At 41.6% G+C, this 17356-nt stretch overlaps 2 protein-coding genes across 12 annotated transcripts in view; both read right to left on the bottom strand.

The window, feature by feature from the left end:
- Window positions 1–1595, bottom strand: part of LOC128766228 (mitogen-activated protein kinase kinase kinase kinase 4-like) — a 68613-nt gene extending 67018 nt beyond the window's left edge. For 3 of the 11 annotated variants that reach the window (XM_053877701.1, XM_053877702.1, XM_053877705.1), the window contains exons 1-2: window positions 1220–1593; window positions 940–1005 (exon numbers count right to left, since the gene is read on the bottom strand). In XM_053877701.1, coding sequence (XP_053733676.1) covers window positions 940–1005; window positions 1220–1276 — 123 coding nt within the window. In that variant the 5' untranslated portion in view covers window positions 1277–1593. Of the gene's footprint in view, window positions 1–939; window positions 1006–1219 lie in introns of all 11 variants that reach the window. The other 8 variants (XM_053877710.1, XM_053877708.1, XM_053877711.1 and 5 more) reach the window with 5 other exon arrangements.
- A 1940-nt stretch (window positions 1596–3535) lies between these two features.
- On the bottom strand, window positions 3536–14200 carry lonrf2 (LON peptidase N-terminal domain and ring finger 2). Its single transcript, XM_053877712.1, has 12 exons — window positions 12717–14200; window positions 9413–9531; window positions 9076–9198; window positions 8726–8881; window positions 7770–7983; window positions 7404–7506; window positions 7049–7163; window positions 6676–6797; window positions 6381–6567; window positions 6157–6291; window positions 5799–5948; window positions 3536–5340 (listed from the first exon to the last, which is right to left on the bottom strand). The coding sequence occupies exons 1-12, from the start codon at window positions 13459–13461 to the stop codon at window positions 5182–5184; spliced, it is 2328 nt and encodes a 775-aa protein (XP_053733687.1). The 5' UTR covers window positions 13462–14200; the 3' UTR covers window positions 3536–5181.
- Between the last annotated feature and the right edge of the window lie 3156 nt (window positions 14201–17356).

The raw sequence follows: 17356 nt of genomic DNA, 5'->3' as shown, positions 1-17356 counted from the left end.
TTTGTCAACATGTACAATGTAGACTGATTATGAGGACCGTGAAAGATATACAATGTGCCCAGTCGTTGTCCCCCAGTCAGAGGGAAAGAAATCTTCGGGTGACCTCTGCCTAGTTTTAGCTTGTCATCACAACCATCGTGAAATGTTCCAGGAGTGGGGCTGTGGCGGTGCACATTAGACTGTACAGGGTTGCCATGGTCTCGTCAATGTACAGGAATCGCTGTGACTGTTACACAATCCATCTACTACGATAGACAGCAGCCATCAGACCTCAAAAAAATCTATTCAAACCAAAAGGTTTCTCTTAACAGCTTATCCTGTTTGATCCAATAATACTTTCACAGAATGTGACCACAATGACTTTAAAGCAGTCGCACCAACACCACTTCAAGGTTTCTCCACACAATCTAAAGAACAGATTTTCATTTCTCGATCAATCTTTCAGCCAATATCTGAATCTCGAAATGAAAAACAAAGAAAGACGATGGGCCGCACGAGCAGCTCTCCATCAATTGCATTTTCCGGTGAGCCTGTATGTGTGAGAGGTGGGTGGATGAGCAGGCCTATCCCCAGTAATGCAGCAGCACAGAGCCATTCCAACTCAGAGAATGCTGGGCACCAATGCGCAACCATCACCACCCAATGGCGACCAAGTCCATCAGCCTGGTCAAAATGTGTCCGTTTGTCTTGATCGGAGCGATGTGAGGCCTCCAAGTGATCGGAGCTATTTTACAAGGGTGTGGAAGAGAGGGGGAGGAGGAGGAGGAGGCTGGGAAAGAGGAGGGCCCTCGGGGACCAAAAGAGGTGTAAATGAAGGATGGCTGCAGCAAACCATCGAATAATAACGGATGTTATTAATAATAATTACAAGACAAGATGTAGAACAATCCAGCACGAAGCATTTGAGGCGGACGGGGAGGTGATGAAGCTGGAACTAACCTTATAGACTTGTCCATAGGTGCCATTTCCAACCACTTCCACCAATTCGAAAATCCCAGCCGGGTCCTGTGTCAAACAAACACGGTGTTAAAAGAGATTCGAGCACTGGAGGCTTCTCTGCAGGAGCCGGCTGCTGCTCTTGGTAACCGCCTCCTACAGCACACTAATACCAGCGGACGACATTCAGTAAAGGGCTTCGAAGGAATGTCATCGGCGTCCAGGACCACTGCTGCTCTCAGAGATCTCGATGGTTCACGACGGACCACGGTTGGACACTCACCCGCAGGGATGCCAGGTCTATATCGACCAGGCTTTTAGCCGGAGAGTCGTTCGCCATTTTCGCTGAAAACGGTGGCAGGCGGGAGGAAAAGCGTCGCGTTCAGAGTCCCTTCAGGCGAGCGAGACGTGTTTCATCGTCGGCTGGGAGCGGTTTTGATTCCCGGAGCCGTGTTTTCAGTCGAGGCGCCCTTTTCTCGCTGGTGTGGTTCAGACAGGAGCTCCGCTGTTGCTACATGCCGACCGACTGAGCCCGTCTCTCTCTCTCTCTCTCGCTCTCTCTCTCTCTCGCTCTCTCTCTAATCTGTTTTTCTTTCTCTCTCAACCGCTACCCCTTTTGCTCGACACATCTCTGACCTCTCGCTGCATCTGCACTCGACCTCTTTTTTGTTTTCCCACATTCACTATTGGTCTTTCTTGCTTTTGTTTTCCTCCCCTCTACCTGCCCCTCCCTCCCACTCACTCTTAATTCCCCTTGCATTATATGAAGAATATCGGCTACGAACAACCATCGGCAGGAGCATATAATGAAAACTCAAAACGACACTGTTTTGTCGTTTTTTTCTCTCTGTTTCTTGGATGGTGGGAGGAAATCCGAGTGCCATATGTTCACGATATCATTGCCCTACGTTTAGTTTTTTTTTTTTTTTTTAATATATTTCATGTTAGATAGTCAGAGTGCCATGGACTGATACAAACATCAGATGGCAGTAACGCTACAGTTTTATTGATTGAGATACATGAAGAAGAGACCACTGTGTAATGCATGAGAAAATAATCAAAACATTGATACAGCCATGCTTTTGTATTACAATAATTCCACATTGTGTGTTGTGTTTTTTAAATTCAAAACCCCAAGTTTTCTGGCTGTTTTAACTGGAACTATGATATTTCACCCGATCTATTGGGAATGATTAGGGAAATATGTTGGACAATCCTAAACCCTAATGAACTTACAGAACGCGAGAATGTGTTTGTCTGTTATAGTTACAAGAAAACACGAACAAACAAACAAAGAGAGCCATCATAGATGGCCTCCATCACGTGTTACGGCTAAACCTGGTCATCTGTGACCAGTCACTTTCTCATCTCTACCGGTCCACACGTCCAGCTAATGGTGTAGGAGAACACTTCCACACAGGCACAATAAATAGTAAGGCTGATAAGAAATGTACTGGACAACTAAATCGTGTGCAATCCATTTTGCCGGTTAGACATGTTGAGAGGAGATACCAGGGCATATTAGACTAATGATGCTGGAGGTAGAGACACCAAAGGTAGAGACACCAAAGAAGAGCAAGATGAACAAAGGCTGATCACCATAGCAACACCATCAGAACCAACTCCTGTTGGTTTGGCCTGACGACCTTCAGTGCTGCTGTGGAAGGGTCTGATTTATGAGACAGGCCTTGAGTAAGTTATTTGGATGTTACAATAACTATTTATTCATGTCAAACAGTTCAGTCTTTCAAGGTGAAGTTAATCATCCATCAAACGTTAATTTAATTTAGTATTTTGCAGTAAAAGTGCCGTGCATCTGTTGGGGTAAAAGGCCAAAACACCATCCCGTGGTGCTCAACTGACAATGGAGCCGCAGCACAAGAACCAGGCAGCGGCTTATGTAGAGTTAGCACCGTCCTGGGGTCAAAAGTCTTTCTTAAAGACAGTTCCTTCCGAGGAGCCTGGGTGACTGGTACTGACCACAGCAGGTCACATGATTTGGTACTATAAAAAGCTCAGATACAAGGCTGGTGGTCATTATGTTTTAGCTGATTAATGTCATTATTTACCATCTACGTCCACCATTCTTCATACATGCCTCTGTTTCTTCTGCGGGTGAACCCCGGATGAACGACGCTTCAAAAGCGTCTACATCATGCGAGCAACACTGCCCCCATGTGGAAGATGGAGCTTCGCGCGTTACTCAATCGCCAAGCAATACATTCAATGTTCCATCCCAGTGTTGCACCAGAAGGTTTGGAGCTGGTATTTCAAGTGTCACTGGCACTCAGAACAATAAATAAGTGAGTTATCTACAATTAATGTAATGAAAGGAATAGCTGAAAGGCTGAGAACAAAATAAATCTTTGGACTGACAAGGAGACACTGATCCTCAGTCCCTTCATCTTTTGAAATCATCTTTTCTGTTTGAATTGGATGAATTACTGCTGGACCAGCATTCATTGTCATGTCATTTTGAGTCAACTAAACTGCAACCTGACTCACTGATCCCCAGCAACACCACAAGACATCACAAAAAGATCCTAAGTAATGCATCATTAGAGAGGAACTCTCAAAAGAAGACAGAAAACACAACCACTAAGTGCATACTTTTTACTTTATTTGCAATAAAAAATATCTATACAAGATCTCCCTTCACAAACATACCAGGGAAATGCAGCACGTGGTGAACCCCACTCCATCGTTTCCAGAAACAAAGAGCAAATGACTGCAAGGGGGTCACCAACATTTGGAAGGACAGAGAGAGAAGCAGACAGACCAAGGGCTCTTGTACATGAACACCAACATCAGAACCACCTGCCCACCTCAATATTAAGGAAGACTTCCTTCATTTTTCTTCCCCGCCCCCATTCATTACGTCAGTGTGGGAGACCACTCCCATCATTTTAAGCCAGGATCTCGAGAGTAAAAGCCTTGTAACTTTTCACCCAACTGAACCTGCATTTCCACCTGTCTTACATTCTGAGGTACACTTCCACCTCCTACCATTCTTTAATGATTACCAGGTGAAGTGCAGAGTCAAATAAGACTTGCTTTATTGAAGTCTCTTGGAAAACTTGAGCAGGCCAGATCAGAGTGAGACGGAGTGATTCAACTTCTCTCCTACAGGAAATGGTCCATCTATATAATAACTATTATGCTTGTTAGATTCCATATGCAGTGACTGATAACCCACCCTTTAACTTTCTGTTTGTCAAGTATCCGCAGTGGAGCAGCTGTTTGGCTGTGTTCATGTACAAGTACTCAAGACAAGGAGATCGAGAAACGTTAAATTAAACATTTAAAAAGGCCTCAGAGTGACAGTAATGTACATATAAACCAAAGAAAGACCACTGGACACCTCAAATACCCACCCCAAAGCTCACAGATCTTCCTATCAAGTCACTTTCTCTTGATACTTATTTTCATCCATAAAAATAAAAGGAATATCTGAAAATGTTAAAAATGCAACACAGTCAAGCAAAGCACACTGGCCTCAATCACACTGATGTTAATGAGAGAGGGGAAATCAAGATTGTTAAAATATATTCTCAGTTTGCTACACTGCTCAAGATGCATCCTCTTACATCTTCAGGCAGAGATTGTTGTGTTACAGTTGGACTTGAAAAGCAAAGAGAAGAGTCAATCGTCAGAGCTTGCTGACTTCCCCATAGATATGCTACAAGAGGACAGGACGGGTCCAGAGTCCAACGTTTGGATTTCACTTCGATGATCAGGCAGCAAACACTGTCAAGTCTGGATCGACTTTCCCTCTTTCAGGCCGATTGAGGTAAGCGACAGCTGCCGACTGGAGCATGGATCTCCAGCGTGAGTCACCTCCATCTGGAAGATTGACCTTGACAAGGGGACTCTGGTCTTGTTGCTGGGAGGAGAAACTAACATTCATCTTTATGTTCTTCGACCGTATTTCACAGAGGGAAGAGTTGAATCTGTACAATGGTGCGTGTCTGTAAGGGCGGGGGGCATTGTTTTGTTAGTGGGGAACTCTTTTTCTCCGTTTACCATCTGACAAATCAGTAGTGAAGCTAAGCCATGATTGGTCACTGGTTTGGAGCAGTTAGATGACAATGAGAGAGCTGAGTGGACAGACATTGCAGGGGTGAGCTCCGGTCAGCAGCCTGAGTCAGTCACGGGCTCAGACAGAACCAGAGTGACAGACTTGCTAAGTCAGAGTCTTAGAGCATCCAAAATAAAGTGACCTAATGTGGCATCTTGACCAGGGGATCACCGTGGCCTCTTGCGTGTGACAAAGATGAGGACCCTGCGGATGGCGATGAGACGGTCCTTCAGCGAGGTCATGGCCAGGATGGTGAGCTGAGCACGATTCTCCAGTGGAAGGACAGCTAGGAGCCACCAGCACCAGGCAGGACCACTGTGACTGGCCTGGGGGACACAACAAACAAAATGTATTCAAAACTAAGAGATCTTGACCCTTATCTCATAATGCATCATAATTACAGAGATAGTGAATTCCACTTTCAGCAGCTGGAATAATACATGACTAACAGGCCTGTCTAAAAGTCAGTGTATTATTCCTTCTGTGGAACAGTAGAAGGAGTTTAATTAGATTTTATAACAGAATGGGACTGCACACAATCTAACTACTACCATGAAAAGGTATTGATGGAATGAAAATATGGTTCTGTTCATTCCAACGCTCCATATCTTATGAAAAAGAAGTTCCTTCAATAACATTAAATATAATTTAATTGTCCCTTGTGTAAATTAGTGCTTCTAACTTCAAGAATATTTCACTTCATCCAGAACTTTCAGACTCATTTCCAATCAGAATACAGTCTGCATCAATCAATATTAACCAACTTCCATCTGGGTCTTCACACCTGTGGCTCAGGGTCCTTGCTGGGCAGGTTTCCAAAGTGACTAAGGATCTGACTCTTCATGTTGTCTTTCAGTGAGGTGAACCAGTTATTGGCCTGCTCGTAGACGGAGTCATGCAGCTTCAGCAGCTCCACCAGCTCCTCACCTTCCACCTGAGGTCAGAGAAGTCATTAGGCAGGCGAGCAGGCAGATAGACATGTTGACCCACAAATCCCAGGTACCAAATGAGAAATATTTTAAGGACTATGTGGAACGGACTGAATTAGTAGGTGTAACAAAACATCCAAGAACACAGCAGTGATCAGGATGGTGCAGATGTCATATCAATTTTAATATCGAAATCTAGCATAAAAGCCACACCTTGTTGTCCTCCAGATACTCTATTTTGGCAGTGTGGTATCCGTCTCGCTGACCGTGACTGAGGACCTTAAATCTCGACACACCGACAGTATCCACAACAGATCGGCCGTCAGGAAAGAACTTCACATCTTGAACCTGAAACACAGATGGTGTAACGCTCAGAATTAAATGAATCAACGTTTCAGGGTTAAAGGACAAACTTCTGTCTGTCCTAAGCAACTGACCCGCAGCATGCACCCATAGTCAGCAAAGCCTTTGAGCTCATCGGCGATACACATGCCAAACTGCTTGGTTCCCGTTTCCATGGAGCGCCGGATCATGAGCCGGTAGCGTGGCTCAAACACGTGTAACGGGCAGGGGATGGTGGGGAACGCCATTGTGCACACAAAGATGGGAACTTCCTGGTTCAAACTGAAAAAAAGAAGAGCAACACTGAGTAACGCTGAGATTTCTGAAATAATCGTAAAACCCTGTGTAATTCACATTTATGCAAAGCTGAATAACACAAAAACATCTTACTTGGACAGTTCCTTCATCTCTTCCTCATGTATTTTCTTCCTCTCAGCGAGCTCATCGCCAAGGTAACGCTGAAGCACCTCCTCCATCAAAAAGGTCTTGTTGTAACCCCTGGTGGCCAGATACTGTAACGACACAACATAATTATGAATTTCAATGAGATTGATGCACAATCCTAGTGGAAGTGTATTGAATATATTTAGAATCTGAAAGCATAGGCTTCTTGAATGGGTGCTTGCAGAAGTTCCACATATAACCAAGAAATGTATGGTTTTATTTCATATATAACATGTACGTTGAGGCAGCAAAGATTGAAAATTGCAACCCAAAAATCACAGTCATTTTGCATATAAATAAATCACGTACGCACTCATACCTCAGACAGATTTTCCTTGCACAGTGGGCAGTTGGAGTTGTGGTCAAGGCAGCGTTCAAGACACTTGAGGCAAAAAGTGTGTCCGCATGGAGTGGCCACTGGCTCATAGAACAATCTAGAACATAAAAGTTCATACAAGTTTAGGAGGGATAGATGCAGGTCTGTCACATACATGATAAAATACCATGAGGAAAAGTTAAACATTGCAAACAAAGCAATTTTATAGAAAATGTGTTTTCCCCACAAGTCACCAGAAATTAAAATAAAAAATACATCATCCATATGAAGTACAGTGGAGTGATAAACAACGGGAACGGGAAATGTGTCATAATAAAAGACCAAAGGTCATCATCACCTCATACAGAGGGAGCACTCCAAGTCTCCACTGTCTAGTAGCTCAGCTGGGACCACCTTTCTCCCACAAACAGCAACCACTTGGATGCCACTGGATTCTCCTTCTGCAAAAAATATGTTGAGCTTTTTATACATACATAGATGAGCTACAATGGGACAAAATGTCTTGTCTTTTGTAGACCAAATGCATGTGTTCTCATACTGTCTACATTCAAGTAATGCAATACACAGCAGGCCAGATATCAGGAGATGCAGTTCCACAGCATCAGGCCCATGTATAGTATTTGAAAATGACAGAGTATTTCTGTGACTAAAGCTTGGTGCAATTCAAAACAAGATTCCCTGAACAGCAGAAAAAATCTCTTACCTGGTCTAAGCAGTTTGGATGGTGGGATGAGAGCTAATGAGGTTTCATCTTCACTGTGCTTCCTCTTCAATCCACCTGGTGGGGCTGGCAGAGTAGCCAACACATCAGCTAAACTCTTGGTTGAGCTCTCGTCATGCTCTGGGTCAACATTGGCAGCTGAGGGAATCAATGAGCTGGACGAAGTTTCACCCATGAAACCACTCTTGCTTGAGTCCTGAGCATAAACCAGACACAATCATGTTAAGTAACACTGGAGTAAAAAGCATTACGTGGTTTAAAGCTTTGTTCCCCATTTATCATAACAGCTCAATTTAGCTGAACGAATAACAAAAAACAATTGAATAAACATTGTTTTATTTAATTTTATGAATATGAGGGATTACAAGGCAGATGACTGTTCAGTGGAAAACAATAATCGGATGTTGAATTATTGTATGCTGGTTGTTTGAAGTTTGTGTTTAATATACATTTCATGCAAACTTAGGAGTAGATTTTATCAGCATAGATTTAGTGATTTAACAAACTGCTAAGCCTTATATTTTAATGTGTTCCATTTGTACATGTGACATTCGGAGTCATTTACAGAACATCGAGTAGATTGAATCATAAATATGGTAAAATGAAAAAGGTTCTTACTTAAACTCAAGCTATAGAAGTGAACTTCATTAAAAACTGTTAAAAGTGGTGAAGCTACTACTGATGAGAAAGTAGTGATACAGCGAAAAAAACGTGAATTACTTTTATCAGTAGACACTAGATGTACTGGAAGACTGAATGTGGTTCTCAGTGCCTCAGTGTCTCAGTGTCTCTCTGCCTTCAACAGAAATACATCATGGGTTTACAAATGGTTTCACGTCACTTTTCGTGATAGGGGCAAACTTCATCATTTAATCATTTCGCAAAATCACCAATGAATGAGGATTAAAACTGACTATTTGGCGTGTTGGTAAAATCACCTGTGAAGAGCAGCCAGGTCTCATTGCAAGCGGTCTCAGTGACCTGAGCAAGGCAGTGGGTTTGATGAGACGGGTAGCCATGCCCCCATGCAGAGGGTGTAGAGGTGTCGGCATATCCTCATTCTCAAAAACTGAAGAAAACAGCTCGCCAAGGACCTGGAGGATGAAGAATCTGATCAAAAGCGCTCTGAACAGAAAGACTGTGTAAACCATACGTTCACGTGCATTCACTCTTGCTATTGACAGCAACACTTTTTAAAGACAAACTTTTACACCAGGACACAATAGTCACAAAAAGAAGACATTCATTTGCTTGAATTGATAGTTTAAACTCATCAACAGTCTCTTACCCTCTGGGCTTCTAATTTGACTTTCCCAAGGTCAGGTTTGAGAGCCAAACACAGCAAGTACTCTTGCAAGGCCTCATCATTGCGTCCAGCTTTAATCAACACATTGGCTTTTAGGTAGTGAGCCTGAATAACACACACAAAAATAACAAAACACAGTTCAATGTATTGTGTCTTCAATGAGGACAATGTTCGAGTTTTACCTATACTTATAGAATTGCACACAAAACCTAATAAAAAATACATTCAATATGGTGGTGAAATGTGTTTGCTTAACATGAAAAATGTAAATAATTAAAGCAATAAGAAAACAACACAAAAACATTAATTAAAAACACACCTTTGTCCATTTTGGTTTTATTCTGCAGAGCCTGTTGGCATCCTGCCCAGCTTTGCTGAAGTCTCTCATTTCCATGTACAGCTCCGCTCGCTGGCACAGCAGTCTGCCTGAAGAGGGCGCTGTAGGAGAGCACATAAATACCATCAGGTCAGTTGCCACACAGGCAAGGGCGTTTTTTCTAGGTCTTACAGAAGTAGGCCAGCAATGTAACACACATTTAAGGGTACTATGTAACTGATGAGTGTTTGCCGCTGAGTTGGGGCAGTGGTTGGTGTTATACAACAACACTAAAATGCATCATGTTCTAGGTCGCTGCCACATAATGATGCCGTTACAAAGCCTAGATCTTAACATAGACATCAACTCATCTAGCCGCCTACCAATACGTCCTTCTATGTCTTCACAATTGTTTTTTCACTCACAACAGTAGCAATCGCACAACCAACTTAAATTTGAAGTGAACTATATCTCAAGAGAGTAGCAGCTGCTGCCGTGCTGAGACCTGCTGGATCCATTTGCATACCAAGTTTGTACACTGCGTTCTTGATCACTACTTGATACTGACGTCACACTTGTGTAACCTTTTTCTCTTTTCAAAATCATAGAATGTTTTTATATAGACATTTCAAAGACACCAGGTCAAATCACGTGCCGTTTCAACCGACAAAACCATCCTTCTGACTCCTTTCTAAAACATTTCATATGAATGATCAAAATGAAGTCTGGTCAATTTCTGGCTACACTACGTTTTAGTGCAGCCTTGTTCACTCATAACATTTAAACTTTGATGGGTTAAGCATCCCAAAGACCAGGGAAGCTGATAGCCGGAAGAACTCATCAAAATACCTGTAACACATTTTATAACCACAAAACATCACAAGCTCTTGTACGCCTACAAATCCACAAATGTTGTCTCAGTGGCATTTGATGTTTGTTAGTGGCTCATTAACTATTGTAAAACTATAATTGGGAAAATAAACATCATGAGGACGGTTGAAAGTCCAAGCAGACAACTGGCACATGGACTGCAACTGTGGAATTGTACAACCTTTACATGTCAAAATTATTTTGAGTCATTGCGAACTGACATGCTTCACGCATTAAGTGAAACACGACCCAATAGATCTTAGATAGGAGTTAATTAATATTTAATGGCTCGCTTGTTTAAAGTCCCAGCTACCCCTACAATCTTAAATAGGATGTTTTAAGTGGGTAACTTTAATGTATTATTTGAGACAAATTCAGAATACACGATTCAGTTACTTTTAACAACTGCTATAAAACACATACAATGCCTAGCTGAAGTAGTGAAGAAGACATGTACACTCCAATATCTATGACGTTTTTTGGACAAACTTGATTCTTTTTCAGGGTATAACAGGGTAAATACTCCAGTTATTACATTTGCTGTACTGAGTATACAATTTGAGACAGCGTCTCAGTAAGGTGTGCCATTGGAAATGGCCCAGTTTCACCTAATTTGTCCAGATAGAGGTGGGCGATAAGATGACATTAAATCATGAACAATTATTGCATGTTGCTGATCTACTAATGTGAGGAGATTATGTGGAGTTGGTTGCATTCTTTCTATACACTATAGCTCTATGTCCGTCACTTGCAGCTCAGCGGCGCTAGGTGCTCCTCTCCAAACATACTCACAGCAAAGAAGCTGGTCAAATGTGCAACTCTGAGTTATTAAACATGACGCAACTCTAACTTCACCACATACACCTTCACATCAGAATGATGGGGTGCTCCTTGTCAGACTGCACCGCAAAGGTAACAGAGCTAACAGCTAACATGACGTCTCCTTTCAAAACTTTGACACTCGTAAACTATCAAAATTTGCTCTGTGGTGTTGAAGATGGCTACAAAATGGAGACGCAAACAAATGTGATGAGAGATAGAATGAATGTAATAGTTTTGTCCTGAATTACGCAAACTAGAATTAAGTATGACTAACACTGACCAGAAACTTTCAAAAAAATTGAAACAGGTATTTAGTAAATTAATAAATCATGGTATATATTTGGCATATTACCCATCCTTTTCTGGCAACATCAAAACACTTTCTGCATTTTGTTTCTGCCAGTAGCATGCCAAAATACCTGGGTGTCACAAATTAAAAGGGATTTTCTACAGGACTTTTGACTAAGCACAATTGCGCTTTGGCCAAGGTTCCTGTGGTGTTGTGCCTTGGGATTTTTTTCAATGAACAAAGCACGTTGTGACTTAATAAAGATTGAAAAACAATTATTTAAAATACCAGTTGAAGCATCAGAATAAAGATAAAACTTGTTCCGACTCATTTGTTTCATAAGAATACAATTTAATTTTTTTTTTATTTTTGATTGATTGACTTATTAATAATAATAGTTTGCCATTATTCTGTCTGATTCAGCCAAAGAAACATAATACCAACATGTTGTAATGACTCAGCCACTACAACAGATCATGATCATGTGTTCGAGAGTGGCATAAAGCGGAAAGACACCAGAAGGCCTCCCAATGTGTTTGTTGGGAAAACACCGGCTGCCTATTACTAATCTGTAGCATGATTGATTCATACACACTGTTCATTCAGACCTGAAAATGACTGAGGATGTGCCCTCTAAAAGGGATAGAATGGAACATACCTGATATGTTCAACAATTAAAACCAAGATTACCAATGGATCTATATAATGCAGACACTAAATTAGTCAGTAATGAACCACCAGTATGTAGGGCCAAGATTAAGAGGTCAAGCAACACGAGACCTGTGATAAATTAAACACACAGAGAATGGTGCCAACAGAACATTGAGTTCTGTACATACAGTGTAAGTCTCAGTTGGATAACATAAGGGGTCAGTGTGCGCTTCAACCATTCACAAAGAGCCAGTTTGACCCACATATGACCAAAGACATTTGTGATACATAAGTTATGAAACGTCATCATAATTGTAAGAGAGTAAGGTGGGGTTATAACCAAAGATGATTTGAACATGTAATAGCTTACAGAACAAAAGAACAATTATATGTTACATTGTGGGGTACTTGACACACAAACCTGATTTCATCCGTTCCATGAGAGTTATGTAAGAAAAATGAATTGGGTATGAGCACAAGATTATTTTAGGTAACATCTGAGGGTGGTCATATAACACACGACCTGCTCAGAGCCAAGTAATGGGGAAATCGCGCCACACTCTGGTGACACCGGGAATGACATACGGTAAGGGAAAGTAGGTCACATTCACTCTTCACAGCAATGTTGGTTCAATATTTCACTGCACACATTTTAGAAGCAAACACGTTTCTTACCTAAATCCAAAGCTGCATTGTACTTCTCCAAGGCATCTGCGAGGTTCTGTTTCTTCCACAAATCATCTCCCTCAATCCAAAACTTCCTGGCTTTGCTCTCAGTTGAGAACAGTTTGTCCAGCAGTCCACTGAGAACCACATTCAGTCTTCGGCCATTGGGCAATGCATCTTTTTTGGTCAACTTAAGTTTGCAGTGTGCACAGTCCGATATGGAGTCATTCTCGATACAGCGTTTACAAAAAGTGTGTCCACACTCCACAGTGGTGGGCTCATACAGCAAACATTTACACAGACGACATGTGAACAAGTCCAGGACTTCATCCTCCACACAGTCCCCATCACTTTCAAAATCATCTCCACCGTCGTTGTTGTTCAACTGTCCGTTTGGGGTGCTCGAGATGCCCAGCTCTTTCTCACGAATGGTCCGGGCAATCGTCTCCACAAGAACGGGAAGCTCCTCGGGGTGCAGTTTACTCAAATTGGCTGCTGTACAGTACGAGTCGAGCGCCTCTGATATTCGCCCTGCTCGGGCCAGAGAGTCTGCCTTTCGTAGACACAAACCCCGGTCAGGTTGCTGGAGGTCTGCTAGCTGTGAGCTGTAGATCTCAGCCGCCAAGCTGAAGTCCCCAGCCCGGTTGGCCTGCTCGGCCACCTCCAGCATCTCGGGACATATCCCAGGTGCTCCAGGATTCGAGAGGGGGTGGACGAACACCTCACTCAGGTGAGACATAACTCCCGTGTCCATGCTTCACGAATATATAGTTAGCCTAAAAGAGGCCAAACAGCAATCTACCCTTGACTCACTATTATTCATCAGAAATGAACCCCGATCGGATTCAAAACAAACAGGACGCATGTGTAGGAACAGCGCCTCCGTGTCAAAGTCCCATTAACGCTACGGCCTGCGCACAACTACGCCAAAGGCTGGGGGTAAATGCTTAGATTCGGACACTATATGGGATCACTTGATGAGAATTTGTCCATCATTTTAATGTGAGGACAAAAGTTGGGGAATCTCCGTCGCTGGCGTTAAAAAAACCAAACTATTCCGACAGTTATGCTAACCGATAGCCCGGAAGGTAAAATCCTCTGGGTTTACCAAGTAAGAAGCTTAAAAAGCATTCTGTGTACAACACTAAATCGCATTTTATACGACACGCGTATGTTCATGATATGTATATTAGAATGTAAAACACGAAATGTGTGTTTAACGCTATCGAGCTCGCATACGAAAGGCTTCTGTTGGGTTGTTTTTATGTAAGAGACTAGCTAACCCCCTCACCACAAAACGCCGCTCACCGCTATCGTTCAGACAAGTTCTCCTTCCACCGTCGTACAAATTAGATTCCATATACGAAAATATTATCGCTGGAGCATTGCGCCCATGGAAAACCGTGCTTTATAGCTAGGGTAAAGCAAGGTGTCGCCAGCCAGTTAGCCTCGACTCGGCAACCACTCTAGTTTTCTTGTACGATTCGCCAAGGCAAAGCGCACAGCGTGTCACGTGACGCACGAGGAGCGCAACTATTGGCTAACTTCTGTCTGCCTTATATAACGCAATGCTATTGTATAACCTCTTATTGACAACACACAATATGACAACAACAGTCTTTTTGCAACTTTTTTTCGTATTTTCCTTATTAAAATACGTCTTTTAAATCAACGCGAAGGCACAAATGTTGCATTCATGTCATCTTAAAGGTCAAGTAATTGAAACCACACTGAGAACTAGTTCATTCATTTATGTAATGGTTTATATAAGCACTATTACTCATTTCCAGGCATTTTAAGGGGAAAGTGTGGACATAGTAACAACAACTGACTCGAACAAACCAAAGGGTCTGGCTAGATACTTGTCACAAAGTTGCCTTGCAAGAAGTTATGAATCTGACCCCGTTCAGAGAGCTGAGTAGGACGGGACAGAAGAGTTGTATTCTCTGGCACAGGACCTGGAGCCTTAATAGAAGGCAATAGGTACTTCTGCCTCCTCCTCTGAAGGAAAAAAAAAAAGATAAACTGGTTTCAAAATGTTTCGTAAGTGTTGTACAAAGAGGCATTTAGGTCACATACTCCTTTTTATAGTGATCCCTTGCAAAAGATCTTCAACAATATCCCTTGTCACACACAAAAGCCAATACATGTTTGTATATATATCTATATATATATCTATATATCTCTATATATATATAGATAGATAGATAGATAGATAGATAGATAGATAGATAGATAGATAGATAGATAGATAGATAGATAGATAGATAGATAGATAGATATACAAGCATATATTGGCTATATACACACACACACACACACACACACACACACACAGTCAGATGTCAGAATTAAATTAAAGTCACGTGTCAAATTCCAAACGCACTGTCACGATTTCAGATCAGAAGCTCAAACACAAGCCAAGTCTTCCTCTGACTTCAGCACATTCTCCTGAATAAAGGCCAAATAGGAGTTGGGTGTTTGATATGTTCATCTGAGGAATTGATTACACTTGGATACATTTATCAATGGATTACATTTCTTTTATCTCAATTAATCAGACTTAATCGAGGTGAATTGACTTGCAATTAATGACTTTTTTTTCAAATCTGACTTCAGCTCTGCTTAAGAGTCAGAGTAAAGATGCATTCTTCAAGTTGGTACGGTTTGAATGTTCTTCTGCAGACTAGACCTGCAGGTTTTTGATTCTACAGCCAGTCAATTTCATAACATTGAATTGAAAAATCTGCCCATTTACAACCATTCCATCCATTAATTGCAAGTTTTGATGTGGAACTACCAACAATCAACCTGGAAATAGAGGAAAATATTAATAAGCAATGCCTCTATGATATCTCCAAATTGATTTAAGTTTTCGTTGATACTAAAATACATTGTGTCACTATTGTCATTATGTGAGGTACTTGCATCATAACAATTTATGAGCTTGAATATTACTCATCTCAGGCAGGTTCATGTGAGCCAGTTACAGTTGTTGTCCGCATCAACTACATGAAGGACATTTGTTTCATGTTTAAAAATGTCCAACTCAAATTGCATTCAAATTTGGCATTATCAGTATTATTATTTGTACATATAGCACCTCTCAGAGTGACTTCTAAAGCTAGGTGCTTTCACTGAAACTAAACAATGTCATGTTCTGCATTTATTGTGGATTTTAATTTCTCATTTCACTTTCTGTCTCTCAATCTGCTAGACCTTAAGGGCTAACCACTGTTGGGATACACCAGCAGGCTTGTGTCTTCATCGTCTCAGTGGCTGCAGTGCTATGTCAATTTATCCTGCTATCATAATATTATTCTCTTTGTTCCTCTTGTGATTATTGCTAACTTTTTGTCCCTGGATGAATTACTATGCATGTCCAAAAGGGGCATGAGAGAAAAGGTGAGCACATTGTGTGTGGTGCACCTCTGTTATTCTCATTTTTCTCATTTCTCTTTTACTTATTTTTTGTGACCATGTTCCCCTGGTGACTGCTTGCATTTTGTCGTCATGACAGTGCGCCGGCCACTGTGTCTCTTGTTGATTTTCAGAATTCGCTCGATCTGTTTTTCATTCTGGGTTCTGTGGTTGGTTTGTTGTCTGGAATCATTTTGAACTTGGAGTTTTGGGGGTTCAACATAATTACTTATGAATTTGTTTATTATTTACTATTAACATGTTAACCTTTTCAGTTTGCCCATCTCTCTGGAGTCATTTATCAACAGCATTTGGGCTCCTCTCAACCTAAACAACCTGAATAACTCATTAATTCCAAACCAAATACTTGACTCTGAAACAGCATTTTGTACCTGTTATACCGTTCGATGAACTTACCTGTGTTGAGATTGAACTAAAATTTTAGCAATTCAAACTACAACAAATTAAATATTCTGCTAAAGAAAGATTTCCAATAAAAATGGAAGTATAGCTTAATGAGAAATATGCTACTGGAACAAGACACAAGTGGACAAGAGTGGAGAACATGGAACTGATGAAATGCTACGACACAAGCAACTCCAGAGAGAGGGGATATATGGGACGAATGTGGGACCTGTGAAACTCACTTCGAAACTCAGTACCAAGGTTAACAAAGAAACTGCTGGTTAGCCCAGTGTTCCAAAATCCCTAACAGAAAACTATCACAACTAGAGATCAATGAAATAATGCAACAAAGCTACGGTGAGGGGCAGCCACGGACCAATACAAGAGCTAGGAAGAAGGAAGATTGAAAATCAAGTCCAAACCCGGAGCCTCTGAAGAATACCAAAGCCAATGACCTTCGAAAGATCTACTAGGAGGGGTGGTTCTTCGTTTTTTAGGGAGAACCATCTCTACTAAAACCGTCACTGAGACCAACAAGCTGACTCAAAGTACAGCAACAGTCAGCATTGGTTTTATTGTCATTATAAAGGCAACACAGAGACAGCCAGCGAATGGAACTTGTGGGAATCATGAGATTTTACTTACGATCATATTCATCGAGTTATCTGCTATTGAATAAACTGTTTTATAATGCTTTGTCTAATAAAAAGATTGAATCCAACAGATGATAATGGGTAAGGTAACCTCAATTTGATCCAGTATGAGAGGTGTGTGCGTGTGTAGGATAGTGTGGATGGAAGAGTGAGTTATGAAAGGCAGGAATC

This window comes from Synchiropus splendidus, chromosome 10, assembly GCF_027744825.2.
Source record: "Synchiropus splendidus isolate RoL2022-P1 chromosome 10, RoL_Sspl_1.0, whole genome shotgun sequence".
Taxonomy (NCBI): Eukaryota; Metazoa; Chordata; class Actinopteri; order Syngnathiformes; family Callionymidae; genus Synchiropus; species Synchiropus splendidus.
Note: the sequence above shows the minus strand (reverse complement) of the source record. Positions and strands in the feature narration are given on the sequence as shown.